At 34.6% G+C, this 15,183-nt stretch overlaps 1 protein-coding gene and 1 pseudogene across 2 annotated transcripts; both read left to right on the top strand.

Annotated features, from left to right (window-relative positions):
• The first annotated feature begins 491 nt into the window (after window positions 1-491).
• On the top strand, window positions 492-5,329 carry LOC105169438 (65-kDa microtubule-associated protein 6-like; annotated as a pseudogene). The gene is made up of 8 exons (XR_016066751.1): window positions 492-587; window positions 659-822; window positions 897-1,054; window positions 1,162-1,313; window positions 1,468-1,555; window positions 1,639-1,712; window positions 1,803-1,877; window positions 4,967-5,329. The product of XR_016066751.1 is annotated as a 65-kDa microtubule-associated protein 6-like (transcript).
• Window positions 5,330-8,517: 3,188 nt separating this feature from the next.
• LOC105169227 (ubiquitin carboxyl-terminal hydrolase 3) lies at window positions 8,518-12,380 on the top strand. The gene is made up of 6 exons (XM_011089583.3): window positions 8,518-8,933; window positions 9,619-9,735; window positions 10,332-10,430; window positions 11,096-11,260; window positions 11,516-11,697; window positions 11,778-12,380. The coding sequence occupies exons 1-6, from the start codon at window positions 8,793-8,795 to the stop codon at window positions 12,178-12,180; spliced, it is 1,107 nt and encodes a 368-aa protein (XP_011087885.1). The 5' UTR covers window positions 8,518-8,792; the 3' UTR covers window positions 12,181-12,380.
• Window positions 12,381-15,183: the final 2,803 nt, after the last annotated feature.

Below are 15,183 nucleotides of genomic sequence, written 5' to 3'. Positions count from 1 at the left end.
CACTTGTTCTTTCAGTCATGTATGTGACGTTTTGCCAATTTCACTTATTCTTAATGCTAATCAATGGTTACGCTAGCACTAAAACCATGTTCTATGGGCCAACTGCCATTGATTGTGGATGAAGTTGGCTCTTGTCAAATTTGTTAGATTATATATAGCTCTCGAAATGATTTTGTGGTTGAAGAATTTCAGTCCTCCACCTGTGATTTTTCATGGTCATCGAGGTCTTGTTTTCTATTTACTTGATTATGCAGACATGTTTGCTAGCCTTCTCTCTTATTGATGACCTAATGCTTCTAGGTCTTATATGGATATTTGGTGATTGTGTTCTTTTTTTAAACTGGTGGTGCAGGCCGTGGATTGGTTTGTAGTCTGAACGCCTCCAAAAAGTTTTGGATTATGTGAATGAAGTGCATACTCTGACCAGTGTCCTAAGCTTGGATTTTGGCAAAACAGTGAGTGATGTCCATCCAAGCTTGCATGGATCAAGCATGGAACTTGTGACAAATATCAGTAGCAGCACATTAGAGGGGCTTGATCAGGCTATCCTGGGGTTGAAAACAGAAAGAAAATTTCGTCTACAAAAGGTATTGTGCATCTCGATAATCTTATGTTTATTTTTCATTTACTTGTTCATTGAAAACTATGGTGGTTGCAGCTTAAAGATGTAGCTGGATCTCTATTTGAACTATGGAACTTGATGGATACACCAAAGGAAGACAAGGTCTGCTTCTTGAGAATTACTTCTGTTCTTGGTTCCTCAGAATCAGAAATTGTGCAACCAGACGCTCTTTCATTCGAGGTGATTGAACGGGTACAGCGGCAACATAAAATCCCTACCTGTACTGCTCCCTTCCCATGAGTAGTTGACCAATCTGTAGTGTTAACTCCGACAGGTCAGCAGAGGTCGAGAGGCTCACAAAATTGAAAGCAAGCAGGTTGAAGGAACTTGTTATGACGAAGAGGTGAGAGTTAGAGAATATATACCGTAGAACTCATATTCAACCTGATCCAAGCACCGCTGCTGATAAAACCAATGCTTTGATAGACTCTGGTAACTAATCTTGACTACAAGAGATGTACTTTTGTGTACGGATGTCCGCATCTCGTGTCTTGTTGATTCTTAGTCAAGTTAGATGCTGGGAACTTGATTCTCTGCAGGTTTGGTGGATCCATGTGAGATTTTGGCTAATGTTGAAGCGCAAATATGTAAACCCAAACATGAAGCTTTGAGCCGTAAAGACATAATCGATAAGATAGACAGGTGGCTTTCTGCCTGTGATGAGGAAAAGTGGCTTGAAGATTATAATCAAGTAAGCTAAAAATGACAATGATCTAATCATTATTTCCTTATGGGAACGTTAGTTATTTAAAGATCAGTGATTCGTAAGAGTTGTAATTTCTCCATATTCAGGTACAAGAGTTTCCATTTCTAGCATTTTCTAACGTCTCTTATTTGAATATCAGGATGATAACCGTTACAGTGCTGGAAGGGGCGCACACATAAATCTAAAGCGTGCAGAGCGAGCCAGAATTATGGTTAATAAGATTCCAGGTAGGTCTCAGGGCTGTTGGTGTCTTTCCTTGCATTAGGTGAGATTGTATTTGTGGAGGTAGGTAACAAGCTGCGCTTTTCAGTTATGGTCGACGATCTAATTAGTAAGACGCTAGCATGGGAGGATGAGAAACAGAAACAATTTCTTTATGATGGGGTGAGCTATTAAAAGTTTTTCCCAGTTTTAAAACACTTTGCTAATGGTTAAGATAAATTGGCTAATAGAATTCTGCCTTTTTACAAGCAGGTGCGGTTGATATCAATACTGGAGGATTACAAACATGCTAGACAACATAAGGAAGAGGAGAAGAAGCGAGCTCGGGTACTAATTCTATTTGTCTTCGGAAATTCTTATTACTTGGTTTCTTCAAAGAAGCATAAAAGTAAAAACAAAATTAAAGTTTGGTTGGTAGGCTAAAATAAGCATGGTGGATAATGGGTGAAGTGAAGATTTCTAACACATATGTTTGTAGGCATTTATTAATAAGGATAATTAGACTGATACAAGAATTGTCAAAACATGCAAACTACCTCTACTATCAGTAATTACATTGACTTACTCTAGAACCATCATTTATCAAACAACCATTGTCTATATATGTTGAGTTTGTCAATTATACCATGCTGATGGTCTTACAACTACTCGAAGGTAATGGAACTCATGTAGTGACATCTTGACTTTAATCAACATATTATCCTTGTTAACATCAGTTTCAGCCTATCTCCTAACTTTGTATGTGTGTATATATATTGGACTGTAAGGGCCATCTGTATGCTGTCTTTCAGTTTGAGTTTAAAATTCTGGCCGAATTGATGGGCCAACAGAGCATTCTTTTTTAAGTGCATCTAGACAGGTTTCTTGGTCGTAAAGCACTTTTGCCATGTTTATGCCTTTCGACTGGAGAATGCTATGAGCAATGATTTCAGTCACAGGCGGACACTGTGGCACCCAATAATTTTCATATCTCAGTTTCTTTACAATTCTATCTTAATGCATACTATATGATATGATTGCAATATCTGTTCTTTTTTTTTTTTTTTTTTTCGGCGAGTTACAGAAGGCTATCAACTTACATGAGAAATCGTTTTTCGGTACTATGTGCAACATGCATTTATTCGATTGTATAAGTGAAGCATGTAAGTGAGGATAGATGATCTACACTCGTTTATTAGAAGGCTGAGGGTTGGAGTCTAAATTTGGTTTGTCAATTTTGTGCGAAATAAAGTAATCTCATATTCTTAAGAATTGTGTGGGAATCAAAAGGATTGAGTAGGAAATTTAAATACTAAACTGAATCACACATGGGCTACAACAAGTATGTATTTTGACAATATTTAGAGTTTAATGGTGGCTGGTGTGACTATATTTTTCTCTTTCTATTTTTCTAACTGAAAAGTAAGTCATGTTTTCTATTCATTCTTCTCTGTCAATTTTTTTGCCATATTTGAAAGTCAAGATAAAGGTGAAACCATTGGTTTTATACTTTGTAAACTTGAAAACCTAGAGCTCTGTCTGGTTTCTGTGAAAAGTTCAACGTTGTCATCATTGTAATTTGGAAGAGATAGGAATTGCAATTTTTGGGGCAAATTAGAGTATGAGGATGCAAGTGTAGAGTTGAGTGTTAAATTGAAGAACGAATCTCCATTTGTTTTTGTAAATTTATCTTGGTTTGTTCGTTGTGTTGGGTTTTGTTCATGGGTTTGCATTGGAGTTTTTTGATGTCATTTATTTATCATTTTGTATAATTATACACAAATATCATGTTTATTCATGTTATTGACATCTTCGACTTTGCACGTATTTCACATAAAATTTTGTTGGAAAATCTTTATTGTTCAATCATGTACTGTTTTATTTGTGAGCTTTGATAATGGAACACTATATAAAAATATAGGATGGTCGTCTACATGCCAATTTTAATCTTTTCCCATCGAGATTTGATAATTGGTACTTCTTTGTCAATATATATAATGTGCAAAATTGTGAAATGATTTTAAAGAACATGGAGTTTTGGTAACTATAATAGTCTCATACATGAGAAATCATATGATTTGCATTTGAGGAATTAACTATAGTTTATATTTCACAAATTTGTTTTGTCTTATGAAATGCTTTTGTTTTCTAAAATAGTGAAAGCTTTTTACTTGCATATGCATGAATTTTGTCCAATTGCTAGTATTGAAAAATGTTCTTCCACCATCAACTCTTTTGTTTTCAAATAAGCATAAGATTAGATTGCACAATTTATTTATTTTTTTAAAAAAAAATCTCTATATATCTGTATCTCTAAATATATAAGTAATGAAGTATAAAATCTATGTGATAATTCTTTTTCTCTAAGTGCATAATATGGTCGCATATTTAGACTTCCAAGAAAAATCATATTTTATTTTTGTTGTAATGAAACTAATATGAATTGATTTTATAATCATAAAAGGTACTTCAAAATCATTCAGTTGATTAAATGGCTGAAATGTCACATTTTTATTAATTGTCTTATAAGTTTTTGAAGACGCTAATTAACAAGAGACATTATTAATTATATTAACATTTGCCAGTATAAATATACACCTATTTGAAAAATAAATTAATTAAATTGGCATGTAGACGACCGTTTGATATTTTAGTATATGTTGTTTTATTATTGATGTTTACAAGTAAAATAAGTTGTGGTTTGTACAATAGCGATTTTCTAGCAAACTGTGTTGTGGGGCACTTGCAAACTTATCTGTCAATAACATGAATAAATATGGTGTGGTGTAAAATCTGTACAAAATTTTAAATGAATGACAACAAAAAATTTCTGAAATAGCAAATCTTGGAACAGAACTTAACACAAGAATAATTGAGAATAAATTTGCAACATCAGTGGAGAATTGTTCTCCAATTTAGGCTTCAACTCTCCAACTTGCACCTGCAGTATTCTCTAAGGCCTCAAAAGATTGTATTCCCACTCTTTCTAGATTACAATAGTGAGAACGTAGAGCTTTAATAATAGAAATCGGAGGACTTTTGGTTTTTAAAGTTTACAAAGGGAAAATGCAATGGCATTAAACTTTACTTGATTTTCAGATATGAGAAAAAAAATTGACATAGAGGAAACAAATGGGAGCATGGACTAATTATTCAGTAAGAAAAGTGAGAGAGAAATGTGTAGTTACATAGGTTATCATTTGGTTTTAAATGTTGTCAAGGTGCATCCTTTGAGCCAGCCAATGTGTGTTTAGTTTAGTATTTAAATTTCTTACAACAATCTTTTGAACGCCCACACAGCTCTTAGGAACATGAGGTTATTCAAGTAAGCACATACTGCAAACCAAATAAAGACTCTAAACACCTCAGCCTTCATGGACGAGTATGTAGAGAGAGGTTGCATGTTTTTCTCATTCTTTTCTTTTTTATTTCTACAGGCTGACACTAGACGAAAGGCTGCGATTGGAAGTCGACATACTTGAGGGAAATGGCTTGCCGTATAACACCTAACGCTATTGAAGACGATGTCAAGTTCTCAACACAAGAGCTTTTCCTGATTGTACGCACCGGCATCCACCTGATGAGTTCAAGTGATTCTGAATATGAGGCTCTCGAGGATGTTGACGAGTCTTGCCTACTATAAATTAGAATATTTTGTTAGCATTTTAACTTTTTTGATATTAAATGTTAGGCGCCTTAGAATTTTGAAGTCATAGTCAGAAAGATGTAAAAGGGAGGTTTCTCCAAGAAAATGCAATCCAACGTTGCTGGTTGAGATGAAATTTTAATTTCCCATCCAATCTTTTTTGCCTGGCTTATCAGGCTGCCGAGAGGTCTTTAAATTCCAGGAGATTGCAAAGGCACTAAGTATAAGTCAACTATTCCATGTGGACAACACACTAATCCCCTGAATCAATTCCAAATTTCCACATAAAATACTATTGAGCCGAAAACATACAAGAAAATCAGGCCTGCCTGCTTCATTAAACTTGCCAAATTTTCGAAAGGACTCACACAAGGGAAATTTCCTTGTCTATTTCCTCTTAATTTTCTCTATTCTTTCCACCTTCTCTTCGTCACTGCGTACCTGTACCACACTTGCAACTTCCTCCCCTTTGAAACCACACATAGACATAAACTTCTCACCTCCAAAAATATATGAAATACTGAGAGTTACAAGGAATGAGTTTGTGTAGCAAAGTCCACATGCTGTAGAGTATGTGGGAAATACCTAAAGAATTCTGTGCTTTTCTTTTTTTTAGGGCATATGAGTTTGATTCTGATCAGAACGTCTATCCTCACATTTGTGATCTTCTTTTCGGTTTCTATACCATAACAGAAGAAAGTATAAATTTCTATCATCTTCCTCTAAACTTGGTACAGTAGATTTGGATGAACAAATGGATGTTAAAACTGCTTTTTTGCATCGAAATTTGGATGAACAAATTTACATGAGTCAACCTTGTGGTGTTGTTAATAAGAAAAAATCAGATTATGTGTGCTTACTGAAAAAATCACTTTATGGGTTGAAATAGTCTCCTAAACAATGGAATAAGAAATTTGATCATTTCATTCATTCTTTAAAATTTCAAAATAGCGCCTATGATCCTTGTCTGTACTTTAAATACGAGAATCACGTCCATCTATTTCTTGTACTTTAGTTAGATATATGTCAAATCAAGGTCTTCCTCATTAGGAAGCTATTAAATGGCTTTTGAGATATTTGAATGGCTCTTATAGTTCTGGTATTAATTCTCTAAATGCTTTGAAGGTGCAAAATTAGTTGGCTATGTGGATCCCAATTATGCAAATGATAGGGACAATAAGAAAATCAAATACCTCTTATGTGTTTACTTTGTGTGGAGCATGCATTAGCTGGAAATCACATCTTCAACACATTTTTCCACTTTCTAATACTGAAGTTGAATATATTGCCACAACTGAAACTTTTAAAAAAGCTATTTGACTTGAAGGATTATTAAAAGAAAATCAGTTTTCCAAATAAAAACACTTATAGTTTTCTCTAATAGCCAATTATCAGGAATCCAATTGTGTAAAAATCTAGTCTTTTCATTTCATTAGTGACATTTGTTAGAAAAGAAATATCAATCCTAAAAAAATCAGTTCTAAAGATAACCCAGATGATATGGGCACTAAGTGACTTCCCATTGAAAATTAAAAAAATGTCTTCACATACTCAATTTGTTATAAACTATTATTTTATGTGTATTTTGTCTTGTCTCTTGTCCTTTTTGCAGGTATCTCTCAGGGCTCCGGAATATTCAGGTTGTGATGAAAGTCTTTCTTAAGATCCATCATCTTGGATTTGGTCCAAGGTGAAAATTGTAAATAAAAGTGTGGCCCAAACCCAAATGGTCCAGACCCATCTCACTGGATGGCTTAAACTACTAAGCCCACTCCACTTTGGATGACCCATTTGGTTTACTCGATTCACTAGGTTTGATCCGGTCCGACTGCTTTAAATACTAATTCTTTCTCACTTTCTCTCATAACCCTAACCCTAATCCCTGACTGTTGTTCTCTCTCTCTCTCTCTCTCTCTCTCTCTCTCTTTTGTTTGCCCCTGCCGTTTCTTGATACTCCTCCACCGCTTTCTTTTCCCAATTATTTTCTCCGACCATTTAATGGCATGTCTCTATAAAAGGCTGGTCCTTCATTGGTTCTTTAGAATCCGAAGAAAGAAAACACTGATCTCCCTTATTCTCTAATTAGTTCTTCATGATCTGACCCTTTGTGGTTTAAAGCATTTGTGAGATTATGTTGCAGATCTTTGGACTTTTGTTGTTTTGGATATTCACCACTGGATCAGACTATCTGAGCCTGTTTCTGAGATCCTTGTTTGTGTTCCTTATTTATATTGTGATATTGTTTTAGATCTCTAATTTTTAGGTTTAGATCTATATTATTCTGATTCTTTATTCTTGTAATTCATAGATCTGTAAACCCAATTATATCTATAATTTAGTTCGAGAGTCTGTAATATTTTCTGGAGCATGGTTTTCATCGTATACCCAACAGTGGTATCAAAGCCTAGGTTAAGTCTCTGGTTCCATCGCACTCAAACAGTAAAACTGTTCCTAATCCATATCTCTATATTAACTGTGATATTTGTTTCTTAATCTGTTAATACTTCTTATTATCCTCTAACTAGGACCAATCCTTGCTATTTCCCAATAACTAATGAGGGAATAAATAATTATCTTATCATTATATTAAAAAATATTAAATAAATTTAGGGTTAAGTACATATAGACCAATCTAAAAATGTAAAATTGATATCTTTCTCCAAATAAGTTTTAAAATTACACTTGCGCCCCTCCAAAAATTCATTGCTTACATCTGACTCTATTTTTGTTAAGTTTGAACAAAAAATATCGACGTTAACAAAAAATTTACATAAATTTTAAATTTTATTGTGCATTGAACATTCTTATATAAATAATTTTGTACTTATAAGAAAAAATATATAATATTTTTAACCGCACTCCCCATATATATATATATATTATTTTTATCTCTTTCAAAGTATAAAAATATACATAAAAATATTACATGATGGACAAAATTAAAATTTTATGTAATTGCTTTTGTTAGTTTCAGATTTTCAACATTTTTCGTCAAAACTCTAATAAAAAATTGTTAGGTGCGAGGAAAGAAATTTTGAAGGGAACATAAGCACAAGTTTAAAACTTCTACGAGTAAAAATTTAATTTCGTATTTTCAGATGACGTCTATGTATAATTAACCTATAAATTTGTAAATTCTAATAGCAAAAAATATTAATTTATGAACATGATTTATATTTTAAAATTAAGTGATTTTTTTTTAATTCACGCCAAGAAATTCTTTATTTTACTCTATTTTAGTAAGATTTTTTTTCTTTATTTTGTCAGAAAATATTTAACATAATTTAGATTTTGATTTACGGTAATATCAGTTCTCCCCCCCCATGCCCCAACCCCCACCCCACCGCCCCCGTGGAGTCAACACAGCTTGCAATGCTTCTTCATAAATAAATATATAAATACTAGGTCATAGAAAGAACATAACGACGTTAACTCATAAGATCAGGCCTCCCCCGCCCCAAGAACCCAATTCTCGAACACATTCTCCTCCTCCGATTCAACGAGAAAGATTAAGAATAGTGCCCTAGCAACATCGATCACAATTGCAGATTGCGGTTGACGAAGGTGTGTGATGATTGTGGAGCAATAAATTTAGAGGGATAGAGGAGTTCTGGTATATGGTGGATGGTGTCACACTCACAATGGGTGTGGCGGGTTCCAAGTTAGAGAAGGCTCTGGGCGACCATTTTCCGGAGGGCGAGAGGTACTTTGGCTTGGAGAATTTTGGCAATACTTGTTATTGCAACAGCGTACTCCAGGTGGCTAGCTTGCTATTTCTTAGTTATTGGGACTTTTTTTTGTTATTGTTGAATTGTAGGGTTTCTTGAATTAGTCATTGGCGTTATTCGGTTTGTGGTGAATATGTTCTACAAATTTTATTGAAATTTCAAAAAATGGGTTTAGGTTGTTGCATGTGAAGCAAGAAATTTTGGATAGTTTCATTTGTTAATTACCTGATAAAGCTTAGGTTGAGTTTGTTCTTTCAATTTGATTGGTCTAGTCTTTGGTAAAAGATGTCTATACCTCTTTTAAGGAAAAAGATTGTTGATTCCTTTTCTTATGGTTCACTGGGTGCATCGATGTTTTTATGTTCTTCGGGGCTTTGTGTACAAATGACTGTTGATGAGATATCTGTTGGCAGCTGCTCCATCTTGCCTATGTAACATAAGGTATCCCATAAGTGGGTGGAGGTGGAGCTCTTTGTGTTTTTGAAGTTGTGGCTGTTTGTTGAAAGAATTGCATATCTCTTGAGGTTATAGGAATTAAAGATTTTATAAATAAAAGAAGTTCTATAAAAATAAGTTTTTAATATGCAGCAATTTTTGGAAGAGTAGATTCAATAATTAAACCAATGTTGCATGTTCAGTTAAAAGACTTCTATTTCATACGTTCTGGCAGTCTTCAATGTTTATGAATATTGTTATGTATTGGTTCTCTTCTCAGGCTCTTTACTTTTGTGTACCATTTCGTGAGCAACTTGTGGAGTATTATTCAAATAACAAAAGCCAAGGTGATGGAGATGAGAATCTCTTAACCTGTCTCGCAGAACTGTTCACACAGGTAATAGATTTAAGTAAGAAATGCTAGTATCTTATATTTGGTAGCCTTTATGCTCCTCTATCGCATTAGAGGTAGGTATTATGTGTCTGTGCTCCAAAAAAATTGCGGATCTGGCTGCATCAGATGATTTCTCAGGCTGTTCATAGCCTGGAACAATGGAACACCGGCTCCCATTCCTGTTCAGGTCCAGCTGGAATTGGAGATCTGGCGAACTATGTTATCTGTCGAGACCACCTTATTTCTGAGAAGCTTCTTTGATGTTGTGAGAACTTAAATTATGAGAGCCATGTGCATACATTGGCAGAAGAATTCATCAGATGTGGCATATATTATCACGGATTTAACTGCAGTTAACAAAATTACACATAAATCTAGCGGCGTTTTGAGCTTCTTGTTGTTTTCTGTCTAATAAGACTAACGTGTTTGCCTAATTACTTACAAAAATAAGTTGGTATGTGCAAAACATACAGCTGGCCTGCTGGGCCTGACAATCAGCACTTTAGAAAAGATTCACCTGCATGACAGTTAAGTTGTTACTGAAGCTTTTATGTTCAACTTCCCTGAGTTTAACAAATATGCTATTGTTCCTTACGCAGATAAGTTCCCAGAAGAAAAAAACAGGTGTTATTGCTCCAAAACGCTTCGTACAAAGACTGAGAAAAGAAAATGATGTTTTCAGGGGGTTCATGCATCAGGTGTGTTTTTGTAAACATGGGTTCTTTTGACTTGGTTTTTTAAGGTACTGGGCAGTGAGATGGAGAATAAATTATTTATATTTTCAAGTAGAATGACAAACCTGTCCTCGTCCATCCTTTTCCAAGATGATGAGTTTTGTATGTATTCACTCTTAATTTATCCGTGGGATCCTTTTCATCATGTCCAAACATATATTTCAGTACTTAGCAATTGCCTTGATGCACTTGAATGTAGTGATTCCACAAATCCAAGTCAGGGGACTTCGGCAATTGGGCAATAATTATTGCACTCTCAGTTTTCTCTTTATCCGAGAGTCAGGATTTTATTAATTCCAATCTGGCTTATGTTCTAGTTATGCCTCTCCAATTCTTTTATGTCCAGTGGAGGTGCCGTTTATCCATATGTTGCATTTTCTGATGAGTGGTGCAATCCTTCTGTGGCTAGATACATGTTATGTTGAATAAATTCTTACATTTCCAGGAGCCTTAGTTTGTTCAAAAGGTCTTTAGTTCATTTGGCATCAGAAGTTGAGTGGGATGGCCATGGACTTCCATTGTACAATGTCTTGGCACATAACAAGAAGAATCTTCTTTGTCGGGCATCTTTCTGCATGATTTTCATGATATATCATGAGCGACTGATGAACTCCTGTGCTGTTACACAGGATGCTCATGAATTTCTGAACTTTCTGCTAAATCACCTTGTTGATATACTGGAGAAAGAGTCTCACAAGGCAAAAAATCAGGCTCTTGCCAATGGGCCAAGTAATGGTCAGGTCAATGGTGTTAAGCAGGAACCAATGGTTACTTGGGTGCACAAAAATTTTCAGGTAAATTTACAGGATATTCTGCAGTGTTCCGATAGTTCAATGCTTTATTTTCAGTCCTTTGAAAGCATATTGTGCATAGCTGGTCTCTATGAAGTCCGGTTATCTTTATCTCTATCTCGAAATCATTGTGGGGTTTGATGCCAGCATGATTAATTGAACTTGGTCATATCATACCATTTTTAATGATTTTGGGAAGGCTTGCCGAGTGTTTTCTTCTCATTTTCTGGTTTAATCTCGACTTCTGACGAGGTGCAGGGTATTCTAACAAATGAGACGAGGTGTTTAAGGTGTGAGACAGTTACTGCAAGGGATGAGACGTTCCTTGATTTAAGCCTGGATATTGAACAAAACAGTTCAATTACCAGCTGCCTCAAGAATTTCAGTTCTACAGAAACCCTGAACGCCGAAGATAAATTTTTCTGCGACAAATGCTGCAGGTAGTTGCCCTATTTTATCATTGTGATTTGTGACCATATTGTCATCCACAATGAAGTTAATTTTGCTCACTTGGCAACAGTTTGCAAGAAGCCCAGAAGAGGATGAAGATAAAGAAACCACCTCGTATCCTGGTCATTCATCTCAAGCGATTCAAGTTCATGGAACAGCTGAACAGACACAAGAAGCTATCCTATCGTGTTGTGTTCCCCCTGGAACTGAAACTCAGCAACACTATGGAGGCAGCCGACTCTGAGTACTCATTGTTTGCTGTGGTGGTTCATGTTGGGAGTGGGCCAAATCATGGGCATTATGTAAGTCTTGTCAAAAGTCATAATCATTGGCTGTTTTTTGATGATGAAAATGTGGAGATGATCGATGAGTCCGCCATCCAGACATTTTTTGGATCTGCTCAAGAATACTCGAACAACACAGATCATGGGTACATTCTGTTTTACGAAAGCATCGGTGCTGACAAGTACTGAATAAAATATCACCCAACTGCAGAACTTTTCGTTTACTTGTTGCAAAGTCATTGCCCGTACAGCATACTTGGTTTTGGTTCTAATTTTATTTTCTCCATGGTATGTGTCACCTGCATGTTCTTGTACAGTATGGATTTGACATTGCTTCAGGTTTAGTTCAGGCAATAAAAGGAGTGATCTGATAAAATATTTGATACCAACTGTTTCTTGGACTTGGATGTTATATGGATTCCTTGTGCGTGCTCGATTTGCTCCGTTATTGTCCGTAAAATATGTGTTTTTATTTCTGCACTATATCTTTCTGTACTCCCTTTGTAGCGGAGAAATATGGGACGTCAAGGATTGGCAGGGGTTTCATAGACTGCTTCTGCTTCAGACCTTTAAAAGACCGAGCTGCTGAATCAGTCCCACAGAAAGGGCCTGGCTTTAGTAAATGAGTTAAAGGGCCAGCAATAGTTGCATAATCCTTGACAAATCTTCAGTAGAACCCAGGAAGGCCCGAAAATGCCCTCAATTTCGAAAGGGAGTCGGGACTTAGGAGTGGGCCGAGACTGAATTACCATATAATTATCAGGGGGAGCCTCACACCTCCAGAAATAGTATGGGGTGACTTATGTGGAGGATGGGTTGAACAACAATTTACCCTCCTATATTGTACGAAAAGAGTAAAACAAAAAAAATTCTCTCCCTCCCCAACCCCCAACCCTCAACCCTAAGGCGGTAAAACAAAGATGCATTTAACCCCATGTAATAGCGGGATGATGTTCGTATACCACCCAGTTAAATTAAAAGATTGAAATGCTCTCCCATACATACGGATGTGGAGTATGAGCAAGATTTTCAATTAGGCAGGGGAACTCGTGCTATTCTTTCCTCACATGGGGGCCTTTACGCGATTTCAGCTAAACACAAGGGGTTATATAAATCACCATATATTTGATGCCCTAACACAAAACAAAACAACACCACACAAAGAAATTGAATTGGCGAATTCACTACCACTTTCGTAGTTGGACCAAATGGAAATGCACAAGTTGCTCAAAGTTGAGGTCCAGTGTTCAAGTGGTACTAGTCACCATCTTCAAAACATCATAAGAGGTATTCAAAATACCTCCCCTTTTCCCTTTTTGCTACACCAAACAACTCCGGGAAAATTATTAAAAAAAGTAACATTTTTTTTTTACATTTTATAAATAATTTTCCCAACCGCTACTCTCCTTCAACCTATGGCTGTCCAATTAGACTAAGGCATGAGGGTGATTATATATCTCTTCACTGCATAGATATATTATGCACTTGGTTAATTTTTAAATAAATCATATCTGTTTTGAATTATATAACTAAATATTCATCCAAATAAAAGGTACTCGTAAGTTGTTAAGTCAAATATAAATACATTCAAAAGAAATCAAGTTACAAAAATCCATTAAAAAGATAAATATATAACCATATTCATAAAACTTAAATTCACAACCTAAAACTTACCACTTAAATAAAGCCTCATCAACCATTGCTCTATTGCATAAATAATGAGTCTAAGATATTTGTGCAAAAATTCAATTACACTTTATAGTCATTCCATATTAGTGTGCAAAATATATATATATCTTTTATCTTATACAGAAATGACAATTACATAAACATAAATAATATATCAATTTAATTGATAAATTCAAATAAAAATAAACAAACTATATACTCGGAAAGTAGATATGTGAAAGATTGCCCACAAATAAAATATCTGCCGCCCTTAGCGTGTAAATCGACTTCAGCGAGCTTGGAAAAGTCTATTTCGGTCCACAAGCGGGTGGGGTCTGAACCTCAACACAACACATTCAATACTATTAATACCTTTCACCTATATCACTGACCACCACAAAATCATGTTTCATTCTTTACATTTTCATGAATTCCCAAAAAAAAAGAAAAATCAAAACTTAATTGTATTCATCACCAGCAAAAAATATTTGTCATAACAATCAATCGTTAAGTATGTTGGGTTATCGTGATGGGGCCGGATGTAGTTTCTTTCTTATATTTTAATTATGGACAAATTAAATTTTTCATCGTTACTCTTTTCTTGAATTATATATAAACTAATAGAATTATACGATTTTTTGGATCGAAATTTTGAATTGCATCAGATCTCAACGTATTTAAATCGAGTTCATCTTAAATAAATATTAATCATATTTGAAATAGACTAAAATATTTAAGCAACAGCCAATTATTAAGTCATGATAATTAAAAAAATACAAGGCTTGCCTAATCTAACATTTTGGTGTGTGCCCACAATTAATAAAATCCCTTCAATTAATTATACTATACATCTATCTATCTATAAAAGAGTGTTAGTTCTTGAGCTCACCTACCACTGTGTGGAGTGGTATGTATGATAGGGTAGGTAAGGCAAAGGTGTAATTAATTGTTTTCACGTGGGCATTTTTTGGTACAAGGCTATTTAATATTTATTCAAGAAAGCAACTTGACTTTTCCTGATCTTGTGTTGAATACAAAATCATAATTATATCATATTGATTACAGTGTATTACTATTTAATATTAAAACGTTGAAGTTTGTCATCTTTTATGCTCTCTAAAAATAAATTAAAAAAATCATGGTCGTAGCTCAAGCTACCCAAGTCTTTTCTTTTTGACCTTCAAATTAAATCATTTTGTGGAGATTTATTTCTTTCTTTTCTTGAAAACATTATAATTTGTTTTAATAATTATAAACCGATGTATTATTTGAAGTTGATAATTGTAATTATATAAGATCTAATTTAGTTGGTGGGTGGAATTGAGATCTCATAATTTTATAAGTTATGTGTTCAAATTATATTATATGTGTGGAATATTGTTTATTGGATGAATGATTATAATTTTAAATATAAAAAAGTGTAATTATGTAACTAAATCGTTGTTTAAATAAATTATAAATTTTCCATCCCGGCATTAATCCTTACAAGCATTAATTTATAAAACGTGTTTCTTGGAAATGGAT

This window comes from Sesamum indicum, linkage group LG8 (genome assembly GCF_026168435.1).
Source record: "Sesamum indicum cultivar Baizhima isolate 11 linkage group LG8, ASM2616843v1, whole genome shotgun sequence".
NCBI classification, from domain to species: domain Eukaryota; kingdom Viridiplantae; phylum Streptophyta; class Magnoliopsida; order Lamiales; family Pedaliaceae; genus Sesamum; species Sesamum indicum.
The sequence above is the reverse complement of the archived record's forward strand: the minus strand, read 5'-3'. Positions and strand labels throughout refer to the sequence as shown.